The sequence below is a fragment of the Pleurodeles waltl genome, chromosome 3_1 (assembly GCF_031143425.1).
Source record: "Pleurodeles waltl isolate 20211129_DDA chromosome 3_1, aPleWal1.hap1.20221129, whole genome shotgun sequence".
Taxonomy (NCBI): domain Eukaryota; kingdom Metazoa; phylum Chordata; class Amphibia; order Caudata; family Salamandridae; genus Pleurodeles; species Pleurodeles waltl.
In genome coordinates, this window is record NC_090440.1 from 39,559,390 (window position 1) to 39,575,255 (window position 15,866).

At 48.2% G+C, this 15,866-nt stretch overlaps 2 protein-coding genes across 3 annotated transcripts in view; one reads left to right on the forward strand and one right to left on the reverse strand.

Annotated features, from left to right (window-relative positions):
* Positions 1-15,866, forward strand: part of TP53I11 (tumor protein p53 inducible protein 11) — a 439,642-nt gene that overhangs the window by 117,606 nt on the left and 306,170 nt on the right. The gene's annotated exons all lie outside the window — the stretch shown is intronic.
* LOC138283284 (octapeptide-repeat protein T2-like) lies at positions 4,551-5,138 on the reverse strand. The gene has a single exon (XM_069221305.1). The coding sequence runs from the start codon at positions 5,136-5,138 to the stop codon at positions 4,551-4,553; it is 588 nt and encodes a 195-aa protein (XP_069077406.1).

Sequence of the window (15,866 nt, forward strand, 5' to 3'; positions counted from 1 at the left end):
GGGCAGTAGTTGAGCGCTTTGCATGACATTGACCCTGTTTCATGAATATTTGCACTTTTGCCGGTTACATGGATAATTAATTGCACTTTTGCCGATACGTTTCACTGCGAGTGAACTTCTGTTTCCCTTTGTGTGTCTGCTTTGCGCTCATGGTGGCCGTTGGTTCGTTTATGTGAAACTGTTTTACTTATCATTTTCAGTTTGTACAAGAAAAGTCAGTTTAGGAGTTCATAACGCGAATAGGTCTAACTCGCGAGACCCTTTGCATTGCAAATGCTTGTTAGTTTTGTGGGACGTGACTTAGCTGGTGACAAACTATAAGGTAGTATGGTTTACAATGTTGTGGGTGGTTTCTTGTACGTACGCATCCTTTTTGATGTGTTGTGTGGGGAGGAGCTGTGAGGTCATTGGTTGGGCGCTGTAACGGAGCCTCCTTGTAAACATATGAAACTGGTCAAGCCTGGCCATCTCAGCTTCACAGAGTTTGTTCAAAAACCTCATAACCTTGTACATTTACTACTGTTGTAAAAGTTGAAAGAAATGGTTTCCAGTTTGAGTTTTGTTCTTTGCATTAAGTTAGAAGAGACCCTAAATGTTGGTTACGTGATGTATGATAGAGACAGACCACCCCTGCTTTGTAACCCTTGATTTTAGGTTCTACCCTGAACCTTGCTGTGTCAGTGTTGTCCCAACCCCTACACACTTCAGCTTGAGATGTGAGGGATCTGAACTATGCTTGTTCAAATTCTATTTTACACAAGCACAGTCTTGTGGAAACCCCCTGTCACACTGAATTTGGGAAGCCACATAAGACATTTGCTACTGCACCCCAACTGGGGTGCTCGAGGTCGCTTGCCACTGGTGTCCGGGCAACCGTACTACTTTGGGGCCCGACCTATTATGGTTTTGCAAACTGGACTAGGTACATCATCCCCGGTAGGACAAGGACTACAAAAAATAGGAAGACCTCCTTGTTGATTAGAAAGAAGCATCATCTTCGTAGAAGGGAGAAGTCAAGGCGTCTCGGATCCTCCGATTAGAATAAGTCCGAAAGAAGTATCGTCTCTTAGAATAAAAGAGAGAACCCCTGGAGCTATGGAACCCCAATTCATATTGAGCTTGGTGGCTGATTTTCTCCCCGTTCTTTCCATCTATAGCGTCGAAGTTACTGTGTTCATGAGAATATCAAGCCTCTTCTGGAGAGGTTTTTTAACGCAGCATATTTGCCAAGTGCCCTGAGGAAGGTGGGTGACCCTTCTGGTCACGTGGCACCGAAACGCGCGTCGGTACTACAACTGGGGCAACACTGGATTGGATCTTATTTCTCTTCATATTCATTTTCTGATGTGATCCGGAAATATTAGACTCTATGATTTTTTTATTTTTTTTATGATGATTAAACTAATAGTTCATAAGAGAAGTTATCTCCTGAATAGATTTTTTGTAATTATTAGGTAATTTTCTCTGTTTTTGATAATGGCCCCACTGCATCTTTTCTCTGTTTTTTAATGAGTGTGACTGAACTTGAGTGAAATTATTTTTTTTACCTTTGACTATTCCCAGGCCTCACGGACCAATTTATGTTTATATGTATATTTGGTATAAAGTGCATTGATTTCTATAGACAAATAAAATTATATATATTCTTCTGTATCCCTTTGTATGATTATATTTTTATGTCTTTGGCTTGATTTGTGATACTTATCAGATATAGAGATTCCACATTGTGGAACTATTTGTGGAGTTGGGTTTTCTATTTCTTTTGTTCCAAGTACACCATCCACCACGCTGACCTCTTGTGGCCTCGCCCTCGCTCTTGTGGGAGCGAGGGGAGGAGCCGCAGGCTTCTTGGGGAGGAAATGTGTGGGCAAGAGCTCAGAACTCAACATTCATCCACACGTAAACATCCAGCCCAGTGCTTATCTCTTATGTAAAAACAAAGTTCTTTATTATCACAGTAGAACTCAACTCTAAGTTCAGTTTGAATAACAATTAGAGGTTTGTGACTGTGGTCGCAATTAACGTTGCACCCCCTTTCCATTACTCACTCCCCACTCTGGCAGTTCTTATGGTTAAAGGACTCGGAGGCCTCCAGCAGGCCCCTGCCCCAACACCGTTCATACACAGACCGACACCTCATTTAATTGGAAGACGTATTTATTTTATTTACTTGTTAAAATCAAAACATTAATCATTTACCATATAAATCACTTCAAGAAACTTTTCACTGCAAATCCAAAATTAATATCAAATGAATTCATACAATTTACATCTGTAACCATAAATCATTTTTGACAGGATCCCTTCCTGAACCTCCTTTGGACCACACAGGAACTGGACATCACCTGTATCCCTGGGGGGAAGAGGGGGCTTACCCCTGCTTCCTCTGTTCCTTGCCCACATGCTCAGGGTTCCGCCCCCCCCCCTCTAAAAAACGTCTCCGTCCGTCCAGGTCGCCGCTCCGCAAAGAAGACCGAGCCTTCTCGGGGGGCGCTTATAAGCCCCCCACTGGCGCCCGGCAGCCCAAACCGGAATGGCCACAACGTTGGCCCAATGTACCTCCCCAGGTGTTACTTCCGCCTACACACCTCGCGAGGTGTGTAGGTGGAATTAACTGGCCAGCCCGCACACAACTAGTGCGGAGGGTCCGGCCCCCGGCGTCCTCGATCCCTAAGGGGCCGCGCTCCCCCATGTTTGGGGGGGGGTGCTTTTCCATAGTCCCTGGTGTACCTTGGTTAGTTCTGCAGGAGCGGAATATTTCAGGTTTAACTAGGGGTGGGCGGTAAACTCCACTCCGCTCAGAGTTTGCAGAGTTTTTCCCACTCCGCGCTCCACTTAGAGCACTGAGTTCGAAAAAACTCTGCAGAGCGGAGTTTTTTTTTTCTTCCTAATTTGCGCTCGCCAACGTTAAGTTGGAGAGCGCAAGTGAGAAAATCTTACTCCGACTACATCCCAGTGAGTTGCTTCAACACTGGCGGTTGTGGATGGTCGCTACTATTTGTGTTGAGAAACCTTCTGTTAATGATGAAGAAGGTGCGCTCGAGTAGAAAATCTACTCGAGTGGCTGAAAAGAAGCAGCGCCCTGTTGCTCTGCGTGTGGTGCCATTTGTGCTGATTTTTCAGCACGTGTCAAACACCTGTCGCTGAAAATGAGCGCGAACGGTGTGGCCTGTCACAATCTGCGGGGTTAAATTGGGAGCTCTGTTTAATGATTCTCAACCAAGGCGATTAACTCGGGCAAAAAGTCTCTAGTCCTCACAGATTCCTCATCGTGCATGTAACCCGTTGTTCGATTCATAGGCTTAGCTCCTCTTTCACCTGATCAGTGGTGTTGCAGATCACTTGGTGCTGTGAGTGCAGCCACACCCCCACCCTTCGCACAGCTGCCCCTCACTGACGGTCACCCACCATCCATGGTGCTCCAACAGCTTCAAGGACCAAAGGTTGGAAGGTGCCCTGCTTGGGTCCCTCCAACCTCAACTGAGCCAATGACCTAAACACTGTGGACTTTCACAGGGTTACATTTATTACAAAAATACACCTGGTACGCTACTCCTTAGGTGCAAATGCTTCCATTAGTGCAGCAGGTGCTGTGGCACCGGGGCCCAGAGGAGGGGCCAACTCAACCTCGATTGTTGCTGCAGATGTTATTATGCAAACAGCAGCCAAGGGCCCCCATTTCCTTCCTTGCACTAGGGCCCATGGCCCAGTGGAAACGCTACTTACTACTAACCCTCCCCCACTTTGCTCAGAAATATCTTGGGCTTGCTCTTATTAACATGCCCCCCCAGTGGAGGTGTCGAAGCAGATACCACGCGCCACCTCCGTCTGTTTCATTAGCTGCTGTTATCTCAGACACAACACACCGTCAATATTCCGCCAACACTCCCAGGTAATCAATGCGCAATAAATCTAGCAATTAGGCGGTAGAGATGGAAGTCTGCCGAGGGATAAAGCCCCCCGGAGGCCATCACTGGCAGACGAACGGGCTCCGCGGCCCATGAATCTCGGCGCAGCCGGAGCTCGGCTGTGACTTTCTGCTTAGTACTCATTCTTCTCAGTTTCCTACTATCAGTGCTTGAAATGGAAAAATAGAAGTGCGGGTATTCTGTACCAGAGTACCAGCTTGTGTCTGAGAAGGGCCGGCACTCCGCACCGGACGGTACCGGCCCATTTAAAGCACTGCCTACAATCACTTCTTGCAGATCTTTCCTTCTCGTTCGTCTTCACTTTGCTAACTGGTGTTTCTTCACTTAGATGTTTTCTTTCTCTTTCGCCCTCCCTCCCGTTCTTCTTCCCTGGATTATTTTCTCGTTCCTCATTTCCCTTGTTTTTATCTTGGCCCCTTCCTTACCTTGTCATTCACCCACCCTTTCTTTAATTTCATCCACCAGTGTTTGTTTCTTTGCCCCACCCTTCCTTTCTTCATTGCTGGAATCTCTCTTTTGTTCCTTTTTGTTTCTGGAGTCTTTTTTTTTTTCTTTCTTTCTTCATTCCTAGATTCTTTCTTGTCTTCCTTTCTCCATGACTGGATTTGTTCCTTTATTCCTTTAATTATCCCTGGATTCTTTCCTTTCTTCCTTTCCCCATTCCTGGGATTCTTTCAATTCTTCCTTTCTCCATTCCTGGATTATTTCCTTTCTTCCTTTCCCCATTCCTGGTTTCTTTCTTTTCTTCCTTTCCCCATTCCTGGTTTCTTTCTTTTCTTCCTTTCCCCATTCCTGGATTCTTTCTTTTCTTCCTTTCCCCATTCCTGGATTCTTTCTTTTCTTCCTTTCCCCATTTCTGGATTCTTTCCTTTCTTCCTTTCCCCATTCCTGGATTCTTCTCTTTTCTTCCTTTCTCCATTCCTGGATTTTTTCCTTTCTTCCTTTTTCCATTCCTGGATTCTTTCCTTTCTTCCTTTCCCCATTCCTAGGATTCTTTCCTTTCTTCCTTTCTCCATTCCTGGATTCTTTCCTTTCTTCCTTTCCCCATTCCTGGATTCTTTCTTTTCTCCCTTCCCCCATTCCTGGATTCTTTCCTTTCTTCCTTTCCCCATTCCTAGGATTCTTTCTTTTCTTCCTTTCTCCATTCCTGGATTCTTTCCTTTCTTCCTTTCTCCATTCCTGGATTCTTTCCTTTCTTCCTTTCTCCATTCCTGGAATCTTTCCTTTCTTCCTTTTTCCATTCCTGGAGTCTTTCTTTACTTACTTTCTCCATTCCTGGGTTCTTTCTTTTCTTCCTTTCTCCATTCCAGGATTCTTTTTTTTCTTCCTTTCTTTATTCCTGGGTTCTTTCTTTCCTACTACACCACTCCCTAGCCACCTCACTCTTCCTGCCTCTCTTACTTCAATCCTTCCTTCCTTGCTTTCTCCTTCATTCATCTCTTTTTCGTTCTGTCATTTCCCTCCTCCCCCCCCCTTCCATCTCCCCACTTCCTTTCTTCCTTGTTCGTTGCCTTACCTCCTCCATATTACCTCCTTTCTTGCTTCCATGTTTCCTCCCTACTTTGCTTTCTCCTTCCTTCATTCTTCTGTTCTTCTCTCCTTGGTCATTTCCTTCCTCCATTCATTTCATCCCCCCCTCCTCTGCAGCTGTAGTGGGGCGGTGGCCCCTGGGGCAGGGTGCATGGAAGGCAGCTATATCAGAGATCCTAATACATATTGTCTCAAGAGGTCACCAGAAGGGCAAAGGGTCGATGCAGAGCATCTCACTGGGGTGAACTCTGGCCCCCAGACACTAACAAAGGCATTCTGATAAATGTTCTCATTTATGGAAAGGAAAAAATGCTTGCAAATTCTGTATCATTGGCCCCAAAACCTTATAAACTAAAGCAGGTCCTACAGGCAAATTTATAATTTGTGATGTCTGCCCCAAGAACAAATCCACCCTCGCTTGTTGACCCCAAAGCCCCACTCACTTCGAACCACTCACTTTCAACCACACAGTCCTGTTCTTTTCTCTCGGCCTCAGGTTGCTCTCCCAGCACTCAGAACACTCTCCAACATGTTGGTCTCCGGGTGAGACTCCAGGCCTCATGGCCACAACCTCTTCCCTGGTCCTCAAGGTGTCCAATCGGTCCTCCACGTCCTAGGATCTCATGGTGGCAAATCATGCCTTGCGCCCCTGCCTCTCCTCGGGCCTCATTCCCAGGATCCACGCAGTGCACAGTGAAGCCTCATGCTCAGTCCATTTGTTATGCCCTTGCCGCAAATGTATGTCGGAACAACGCGGTCGGAACGACGACCGCGTGGTTACCACTAATGACTTTACCACAAATACCTTAACAACGATTAGTGAACGGCATGCATGGTTCCAGCATGCGACCCCGCCCCCACCCCGCCCCTAAAATTGCCACAACCTCCCCACCCCCACCCCTAAATCCTAAAACCACCCCAACCCACCACCCCCAAAAAGTAAAAATACCCTGGACCCCACCCCTAAAACTAAAAATATCCTGACCACCCCCACTTCCACCCTTAAAACTAAAAATTCCCTGACCCCTCCTCCCCGCCCCTAAACTTAAACCACCCCAACCCACCCACCCCCTAATACTAAAAATACCCGACCCCCCTCCCCACCCCTAAACCTAACCATCCGACCCCCCACCCTCTAAAACTAAAAATACCCCGATCTCCGCCCCTAAACCTAACCCACCACGACCCCCCACCCGTAAAACTAAAAATACCATGACCCCACCACCCCCAAAACAGCCCCAGTCCCACCCCACTTACCTGATCACGACGTCGTCCTCCGCCGACTCCCTTCTTCTGTGCCTTAATCACGCATGTGCGTGGTTCAGCACATGCGTGGCTAAGGCACCGAACAAGGAAGTCGTGGGTAACGAAAGTGTTGTTCCGCTTTCGTTGTCCACGACTTCGTTGTTCGGGAGTCGTGGATAAGGCTGCTTCCCCCTTGCCGCACCCTAAAGGCCAGATAGCCCCATTCTCTCTGCCCAGTCCTCATGGTGCTCCAACAGGCTTCATGGCCCAAAGGCCGGAAGGTGCCCTGCTTGGTTCCCTCCAACCTCAAGCTCACCTGAGCCAATGACCTAAACGTTGTGCATATTCACCGGTTTACATTTACAAAAATAAAGAAACCGAATCCATCATCAAAGCAATAACGAGGAATCCAGACACCACCTTGGTAAGCTGACAATGTAAGCAACCGTAAACTAAGCACAAAGCACTGGGGTACAGTGTTCCATCTACACCCCACACACACACATAAAAGGTAAAACCTCCTCCATCTTGGGGAACGATCATAGCCCACTGCCCCAATCTGACCTATGTCCTGGACCGGTCTCCCTCCTCATAAGACACCCCACTGCCTGCCACCCCACCATCCGTCAGGGTAAGGGTCCTAGTCCTCGTGGCGGCCCCACGCCCTACACCGATACCCAGCGGGTGGATCCCTCAAATCAACCCCTGCTGATGTTTCACACCGAATAACAATGTACACTGAAACCCATAATGCTATCCCTTGTTGATTTCAAATGAGTCTCTGGGCACTGATTGCCTAACATGTTCTGCATTATTTCACCAGAAGGGCGACCAGAGCTTTACGGTCCTTCGTCCTCCGCACCAACCTGGAAAGATGCTGAAAATGCCCACGAGGTGTCAATGACAGGACTAGTGATGTGCACAGAAAGGTGTAGCCAGTCTTGATGAAACATCCCAAGAGCTCTGATCATCTTGGGAGGAATAGGCCTCAAGTGCCCTGCCCCAGTGCATAATGTGCACAAGTCACTGCTGGCCAGCCCACTCTTGGCTCTGGCTCAACCGGGCCAATGACTCCTCCCACCTTCTCCTTAGAATCGTGTGTAGCCACTCAATGTAAGTCTTTGGAAATGTTTTTCCAGCCATGAGACTCTTGAGGAATGACCTCTCTAGGAGGAATGTCTTCTTGCAGTGTGAGGTTTGAGCTAGATCACAGGAGAAAACGAAGAGGCCAAGGATGCCTTGCCTTTTAAATCAACTACATGTGGTGATCACGCATAGCTGTGATATCACAACCCTGGGGTGGGACTTCCTGAAGATCTGCACCTCATGCCTGTGTGGTGCTGAAAGTGCACTCTAGGAAGAGAAGGGGACCTTGTTGAATTTAAAGATTGACCGGAACACTTTAGATGCAGAAGAAAGTAGACTTTAATGTGCAGGTTATCACAAGGACCCCATCCTCAAACCGGCTCCAAGAGCCCACGCTCCTTCAGCCAGACTGCATCCTAACATTCTCATTGCATGGCACTAGATTATGAGTCCAGAATGCCACACACCCCAAATGGAACACCACCTCCATGCGCCAATTTACTAGCCAATGACTCGCCAGGGTGGGAGGGTAGGGTTCCAAGGCCACTCCCAACCTAATTTCGCTCTCCCCTATACTGGGACCTCTGATTCAAACACTGTGGGCTGAGATCGTAGGCACTAATGTCCAACTAAGTTTTTCATCACGTTAAAAAAATGGGTACGCAAATTGTGTGAGATAATAAAGGCTTTCCTAACTTTCTAGGAGAGAGTGCTCCAACACCTTTGCAGCCTAGTGTTGCTAAGTCATTACCTCTAAGATGGATGACTACCAGTTATGGGTGCTGGAGCCCTCCACTGTCTTCTAAAGATGTAAAAAACAGAGTTTACCAATGATCAGTCACCAGAAAATTTCTTCTGTAATGCCTTTGATTTTGGTCTCCTGGATTGCTGCAGTCTGCGTGCGCCCATCAGACAAACAAATGGTCGTACACACGGCCAACAAGGACACCCGACTTGGGGTACATGGAGTACTGAGAGACCATCTATCCAGGCACACCTAGAATGTTCCACAAGCCAATGACCATCTTCCTGCTCCCCTCACTTGGTCTTCACTAATGCTGCTCCAGATGCCTTCATTGGAGCATCAATGCGAAGGGAATAGGAAACAACCTTCGAAAGATCCATCCCCAGTGGAACTAAAGATTCTGCAAACAAAGTGGGAAATTGGTGGCGTGGGGGAGCTGCACCGTTTCATGGATTAGTAGTGTGTGGGATCCCTGGTGGAATGTGGACTCTTGTGGTTGTCGTGGACAAGGAGAGGGGGGCGGTTGGAGATACGAGGTAACGGTTGGCCAGGCTTGCTTCGGCTGGTTGCTGCATAATTTCTCCATGATTTCTGCTTGAAATGGAAGTCGAGAAATGGGTCAATATTTGACTGACGTATATGGGGATGGTTTCTTAAGCAGAGGGATATCAAATTTTAGATTTCCAGATAGTGTGCACTGTAGTTGTGGTGTAACGGCCAGAGCTGCCGATTTTGGAACTGGGGAACTAGGTTAGAGTTTTGGCGTTGGATCACCATTCTGTGATCCTGGGCAAATCACCTCATCTCCCTGTGCCTATAAAAATGAATGTGTCCTTCCGTAATGTAACTGGAGTTCAGCTAAAGCGCACCAATACATTTGGGTCGACTTTACCGCATATAAATATGAAGAAAAAAAATCAGCAAACAGAGGGAGCACAGTTTTTTAAAGAATGCATCTGTTCTAGTAGTATGAACCACTAAACTGAAAAACCTAGAACAAAATAATTACCAGCGTGTAGAGGTAGCAGCCTTAAGGCAGATCCAATATCTCCTTTGCTAGGAATGCCCCTGGGACTAACACCCAAAGCTTGCATTAAGCTTGGTGTAATGAAGCATAATGAACCGTGCTGGTCTGAGGATCTGTGACATCACTGACAGATGCTTGCATTAGGGATAAGACATTGGGCCTGATTACAACATTGGAGGACGGTGTAAATCCGTCCCAAATGTGACGGATATCCTGCCCACCGTATTACGATTTCCATAGGATATAATGGACTCGTAATACGGCTGGTGGTATATCCGTCACATTTGGGACGGATTAACACCGTCCTCCAAAGTTGTAATCAGGCCCATTATGTATCAGGTGGAACCTGCGGGTTCTGTTTGGTAGGACAACTGCTAAAGGTGAGTAGAAAAAGCCATGTGCCTGGAGGATCCTTAAACGGGTCAGAGAGCTGTCCCTAGCATCAGATCGTTTTGGGAACGCTATGGCTGCTACCTCTGAATGTGTAACAGGCAAATGGTTTTTGCGGTAACTGTTGGCAACCAAGATACAACTCCTTTGCAGCTATGTAATTGGGATACTGGTGAAGTCGTGGCAACAACTGTTCAACTATGACCAGTGTTGGGACAACAGGTCGCCTTTTTGAGACACTTTCCCTTTTATTGGAACTTTTTGATATACTTCGACTCTGGATTCGAGAGGAGGCCACGGAATGCCCACACAAGCTTGAATTTGCTTTCTGATTAAATGTTGTCAGCATCATCAACTTTTGCACACCTGCAATAAGGATTGCACTCGGACCACACAATGCACCAGAGTCACAATGCGCCTTTGGAATCTTCGAGTGGCCAGTGGCCACCATGATCCTGGGCCAACATTTCGGTGAAATGATTGTGAGATCGTGGGAGGAGTAGGGTACCACAGGCACCCCAGAGCCTAACTGTGCTCCCCCCTAGATGGGAAGCTCTGTTTCATCCTCTGCAAGCCTGACCTGCGCTCTGTGAAGATCAGCCTCTACTCTGAGCCGAGGAGATGTGCACAGCATGCCCAAACCCTTTAATCTGCAGCTCAATGTATTGACAAATGTCTGCTTTCTCATTAACTTGATTAAAAGCTGCTGGGGGAGTGAGAGGCAGGTGTTTGGCTGCAGTTGAAAGCCATCTCTCATTACTATTTGGCCCCTAGAATTTCAGCATTATTATTTTCAAAGCAACAGTTTGGTTTATTCATTGTAAAGGTCCCATTTTAGGTCTCATCAACAGACCGCTTGAGCAGTCTGTTCGTAAAAAGAACAATTGCATCCAATAGCGATTTACAAGGGGCTTTGGGTACACCCCTTGTTCATGATTGGATGGCTTTCTTTTCCAGTACCGTTCCTTGCTCCTGATTCGATGCCCAGCCTTGCTGTCTTGTGTTTGTCCTCCCCATATTTTAAATGATCAGTTACTTCCTTTCGGTGCTGACTTGAGGCAACTTGTTTAAATCTTGTTTTAGGACTCCAAGGAAGTGCATATCTTTCCTTGACCTCGTTTCCCTCCCCCACTTTATTACTAACATTATTATTTTTTATTAACATGAATATTATTTCTAGTATTATTATTTTATTTTCTTATTCCTTTCTGAGGTTTCTACATCTGCACACTGCTACTTTCCAGGCCTGCCAAGTGTCACGCATCTCACGTTAGAATAACGCATATCCTGCCATTTCCCCGCATTACCGCAATGCCTGAGATTGTCTCGCCAAAGAACCGTGTCCTGAAGTGCAGTAAAACCTTCTTCTTCCAGTTTCTCACTTTGCTAAGTAAACTTCGAGTAGTGTTTATCAAAGGCCACAAGTTGGCGCTGGTGTACAGCGGTATCACAATATTTATATGGTTTCCTCGTTTTCATCGCTTGATTTTCCTTGTAAGATTGTGTCACTCCTAGTCGTTGAAATGTCACTCATAATTACATAGAAATTATGAAAATGTCACACACAGCAGTCTGAAACCTTGGCAGCTATGACTTTCCCACTCATGTTTGCTCCTTGCCTGCTTCCTGCCTCCACACCAGGAACTCACAGCTGCACACCGCTACAAGGCTGCTCACTTTGCAGAACTTTCATGGTCTCCCCGCATACTCTGTTTAAAAAGAAATTAGGTACCAGAACAACTGTCCTCCATCTTGAAGCAGGAAATTAAAAATAGAGTATAAAGATGAATTCCATTGTGAGGTAGCCACCGTTGAATGATTCATCATTTTCTTTTAGAATAATGATTGGTTCATTGCTGATGTGTGGCTGCCGAGCATGCGCACACGTACACAGCAGCCATCTTTGGATGGTTTTTCTTTCACTTTAGGAAACACCCAGTCAAGGCGGCTGCTGAGTGACCGTCAGCTTGAAAAGCCTTTTCCAGAAACAAAATAAAAATAGTTCACAGAATGCTGCGCACATGCGTATGGAGCAGCCATCTTTTGCTTAAAAAACATACTTGCAACATGCCCGCCAGGCCAAGGTGAGCTTGTGTGGAAGCCATGGAGTGGGCGGGGGGAAGCATTAGCAAAGCCAGTAGGTTTTACAGACAAGACCCATTGGCTTTACCAATGTTCTGTATTCTTTTCTAGCCAAGCTTACCTTTGTTTAAAATTTTTATATTTTCAGTAACCCATCTGTTTGTACAAAACTGTACGTGACACTTCCTTTTCACATTATTTTGTGTGAAGATATCTGGATTTATAAATCTGCCCAGGGCAGTAAGTGCGCAGCACTTTATCCATGTACCAACCCACTCTATATTTTATCATTTGGGCACACCCTGTGTGTGTTATTGTGCAGGAAACCCATGTCAGAAATGTCCTTGAAAGTGTTCGATGTTATCCAATATCTTTTTTACTTGGGCCCCCCTGCTAGGTCACTGCCTGCCCTCTTTGCCTAGTAAATGTGTGTAATGTGTTGTGACAGGGCCCTTTGTTCCACCTGATTGTATGATGTGTGCAGGAGACATTTAGGCGGATGTGGGTTCTAGGACAGGAGGGTGTCGTGGTCTCACCTTCTCTCTGCACGTGCCTGTCCCCCCCCCGTGCGCCTCCCCCTCGTTCTAAAATTCACATTGAAGCCAGGTGCATACATGCCAATACCTGAGAACATCTCTGACGAAAATTTGGGATAAAAATGAAGACTTTCGTTTCCACATTAACTCACTCTGGTGCTGAGGAAGGTTTAGGTGGAAGCCAACAAAAAGAACATGATTTTCATTTGTTAAATCGGGTTTTTGCTGCCTGAATGAGGCGTGTTGGCATGCACTGAACTGTGTTGTGACTTGTGCACTACAGAGCCTCACTCACTCACTGAGCAGGCACACAGAGAGAACTCTCACCACAGTGTACCGGAGCCCCTCACACAGCAGGCACACAGAGAGAACTCTCACCACAGTGTACCGGAGCGCCTCACTCTCACACAGCAGGCACACAGAAGGAACTCTCACCACAATATACCAGAGCGCCTCACACAGCAGGCACACAGAGAGAACTCTCACCACAGTGTACCAGAGCCCCTCACACAGCAGGCACACAGAGGGAACTCTCACCACAGTGAACAAAAGCACCTAACACAGCAGGCACACAGAGAGAACTCTCACCACAGTGTACCGGAGCGCCTCACTCTCACGCAGCAGGCACACAGAGAGAGCTCTGACCACAATGTACCAGAGCGCCTCACACAGCAGGCACACAGAGAGAACCCTCACCACAGTGTACCGGAGCGCCTCACTCTCACGCAGCAGGCACACAGAGAGAACTCTGACCACAATGTACCAGAGCGCCTCACACAGCAGGCACACAGAGGGAACTCTCACCACAGTGAACCAGAGTTCCTCACTCTGACACAGGAGACACACAGAGGGAACTCTCACCACAATGTACCAATGCGCCTCACACAGCAGGCACACAGAGGGAACTCTCACCAGTGTACCAGAGTGCCACACTCTCACACAGCAGGCACACAGAGAGAACTCTCACCACAGTGTACCAGAGCCCCTCACACAGCAGGCACACAGAGGGAACTCTCACCACAGTGAACAAAAGCACCTAACACAGCAGGCACACAGAGGGAACTCTCACCACAGTGTACCGGAGCGCCTCACTCTCACGCAGCAGGCACACAGAGAGAACTCTGACCCCAATGTACCAGAGCGCCTCACACAGCAGGCACACAGAAGGAACTCTCACCACAGTGAACCAGAGCGCCTCACTCTCACACAGCAGGAAAACAGAGGGAACTCTCACCACAATATAACAGAGCGCCTCACACAGCAGGCACACAGGGGGAACTCTCACCAGTGTACCAGAGTGCCACACTGTCACACAGCAGGCACACAGAAGGAACTCTCACCACAGGCACACAGAGGGAACTCTCACCAAAGTGAACCAGAGCGCCTCACTCTCACACAGCAGCCACACACAGAGCACTCTCACCATAATGAACCAGTGCGCCTCACTCTCACGCAGCAGGCACACAGAGGGAACTCTCACCACAGTGTACCAGAGCGCCTCACTCTCACACAGCAGGCACACATAGAACTCTCACCACAATGTACCGGAGCGCCTCACTCTCGCACAGCAGGCACACAGAGGGAACCCTCACCACAGTGAACCAGAGCGCCTCACTCTCGCACCGCAGGCACACAGAGGGAACTCTCACCACAGTGAACCAGAGCGCCTCACTGTCACACAGCAGGCACACAGAGGGAACTCTCACCAAAGTGAACCAGAGCGCCTCACTCTCACACAGCAGGCACACAGAGGGAACTCTCACCACAATGTACCACAGCGCCTCACTCTCACGCATCAGGCACACAGAGGGAACTCTCACCACAGTGTACCAGAGTGCCACACTCTCACACAGCAGGCACATAGAAAGAACTCTCACCAAAGTGAACCAGAGCGCCTCACTCTCACACAGCAGGCACACAGAGAGAACTCTCACCACAGTGAACCAGAGCGCCTCACTCTCACACAGCAGGCACACCGAGAGAACTCTAACCACAGTGTACCAGAGCGCCACACTCTCACAGAGCAGATACACAGAGAGAACTCTCACCACAATGTACCAGAGTGCCTCACACAGCATGCACACAGAGGGAACTCTCACCACAGTGAACTAGAGCACCTCACTCGCACACAGAGAGAACTCTCACCACAATGTACCAGAGTGCCTCACACAGCATGCACACAGAGGGAACTCTCACCACAGTGAACTAGAGTGCCTCACTCTCACACAGCAGGCACACAGAGGGAACTCTCACCACAATCTAGCAGAGCGCCTCACTCTCACACAGCAGGCACACAGAGGGAACTCTCACCACAGTGAACCAGAGCGCCTCACTCTCACACAGCAGGCACACAGAGGGGACTCTCACCACAATATACCAGAGCGCCTCACACAGCATGCACACAGAGGGAACTCTCACCACAGTGAACTAGAGTGCATCACTCTCACACAGCAGGCACACAGAAAGAACTCTCACCAAAGTAAACCAGAGCGCCTCACTCTCACACAGCAGGCACACAGAGAGAACTCTCACCACAGTGAACCAGAGCGCCTCACTCTCACACAGCAGGCACACAGAGAGAACTCTCACCACAATGTACCAGAGCGCCACACTCTCACAGAGCAGACACACAGAGAGAACTCTCACGCAGAAGGCACACAGAGTGAACTCTCACCAAAGTGAATCAGAGCGCCTCACTCTCACACAGCAGGCACACAGAGGGAACTCTCACCACAGTGTACCAGAGTGCCACACTTGCGCACAGAAAGAACTCTCACCAAAGTGAACCAGAGCGCCTCACTCTCACACAGCAGGCACACAGAGGGAACTCTCACCACAATGTACCACAGCGCCTCACTCTCACGCAGCAGGCACACAGAGGGAACTCTCAAGAAAGTGAACCAGAGCGCCTCACTCTCACACAGCAGGCACACAGAGGGAACTCTCACCACAGTGAACCAGAGCGCCTCACTCTCACACAGCATGCACACAGAGGGAACTCTCACCACAGTGTACCAGAGCGCCTCACTCTCACACAGCAGGCACACAGAGGGAACTCTCACCAAAGTGAACCAGAGCGCCTCACTCTCACACAGCAGGCACACAGAGGGAACTCTCACCACAATGTACCACAGCGTCTCACTCTCACACAGCAGGCACACAGAGGGAACTCTCATGAAAGTGAACCAGAGCGCCTCACTCTCACACAGCAGGCACACAGAGAGAACTCTCACCACAATGTACCAGAGTGCCTCACACAGCATGCACACAGAGGGAACTCTCACCACAGTGAACTA